This window comes from Pestalotiopsis fici (genome assembly GCF_000516985.1).
Source record: "Pestalotiopsis fici W106-1 unplaced genomic scaffold PFICI_Scf_1, whole genome shotgun sequence".
Classification (NCBI taxonomy): Eukaryota; Fungi; Ascomycota; class Sordariomycetes; order Amphisphaeriales; family Sporocadaceae; genus Pestalotiopsis; species Pestalotiopsis fici.
Window position 1 is genome coordinate 819336 of NW_006917091.1, and position 1541 is coordinate 820876.

General features: G+C 53.3%; 1 protein-coding gene across 1 annotated transcript; it reads left to right on the top strand.

Annotated features, from left to right (window-relative positions):
* Nucleotides 1-496: 496 nt before the first annotated feature.
* Nucleotides 497-1356, top strand: PFICI_00265 (6,7-dimethyl-8-ribityllumazine synthase; the record flags this gene model as incomplete). Its single annotated transcript, XM_007828846.1, has 2 exons — nucleotides 497-708; nucleotides 966-1356. 2 exons carry the CDS (start codon nucleotides 497-499, stop codon nucleotides 1354-1356), a joined length of 603 nt encoding a protein of 200 aa, XP_007827037.1.
* Between the last annotated feature and the right edge of the window lie 185 nt (nucleotides 1357-1541).

Below are 1541 nucleotides of genomic sequence, written 5' to 3' on the forward strand. Positions count from 1 at the left end.
GAAATCAAGACAGGCTAGAAAAGAGCCATGTAAATATATATGACAGCTCAAAAACCTACCTTAACTTTGATACGTGTGCACAATGCACTTGTTCCAGACCTTTGCTGTTGTGCATTCCCTGTTTATATACATCGTACATAGCTAACATTGAATGTACATAGGCATTTATCTAGGTACGTACCTTACTCGGGGTAGACTTTCGTCATTTTCAATCCAATTCACCATGCTCAGTTGGACGAGAGCCGCCCAAACGGTACCTGGCTGCCCCACTCCGAGCTTAGGAGCCCCTCTGTCCCGCACCTGTGACTGACCTGACAAACAGCTTAGAGAGCGAAAGCTATCTGCTGACCTATTCAATTCCTACCTACCTACATTCGAACCCATTATTACTTCAGCATACACACTTACAATCCTCGGATCGTGACGTTTCCTCATTCTTGCAAAGGAGAAACCAGAACACTCATTTTTCACGGTACCTTTTAAAAACCAGACAGCTATGGCTTCTTCCTCCCTCAAAGGCCCGACCCCGCAGGAGCACGACGGCAGCGCCCTGCGCATCGGCATCGTCCACGCCCGCTGGAACACGACCATCATCGAGCCCCTGCTCAAGGGCACCAAGGACAAGCTGCTGGCCTGCGGCGTCAAGGAGAGCAACATTGTCGTTCAGTCCGTCCCGGGCTCTTGGGAGCTGCCTATTGCCGTCAAGTCGTATGTTTATGTCTTGCTATATCCCCCCTCATCGTCATTGTTGTCGCTGTTTGGTTTGGGGGAGATCCGGATCCGGACCCGGGCCCGCCTTGTCGGAAGCGGGACAGACGAATTTCTACTCAGCAACGTAGTTCAGAAGGCTTGGGGGAATGTAGAAGAGGGTCCCTGCGATCTTGCCCAGCTTCCTGACCCCATTCCTTGATCCAATGCCTACCAGAAAGCAAGCAACATGAACTAACATGTGCATCCCACTTCAGACTCTACACAGCCTCGCAAGTCCAAGCAACCCACTCCTCGAGCGCCAGCGCCGGCGATCTGCTAGGCTCTTCGACGACCGACCTGACGGCCCTGGGAGGTACCGCCTCTGCGGCCCCCTTTGACGCCATCATCGCCATTGGCGTCCTGATCAAGGGCGAGACCATGCACTTTGAGTATATTGCCGACGCCGTCTCGCACGGCCTGATGCGCGCCCAGCTCGACCTCTCGGTTCCCGTCATCTTTGGCGTCCTGACCGTCCTCAACGACGAGCAGGCCAAGGCCCGCGCCGGCCTTCTGAGCAACTCCCACAACCACGGCGAGGACTGGGGTCTGGCTGCCGTCGAGCTCGGCGTCAAGAGGGGCGCCTGGGCTAAGGGCAAGATCGAGTAAGTAGGTAGAGAGAGAGAAAGCTAGAAAGAGCGCGATATGCAAAGTCAAGTTTGGGCACTGGAAACGGATACGTGTGAAAAACGATTGGCAAGATGTTTGAAAAATCCCTTGATGTGCTTGTACTATGAACAAAAAGGCCTCACTCGTAACTAGACTTGACCGGGCCAAGATGAATTTTTTTTAGG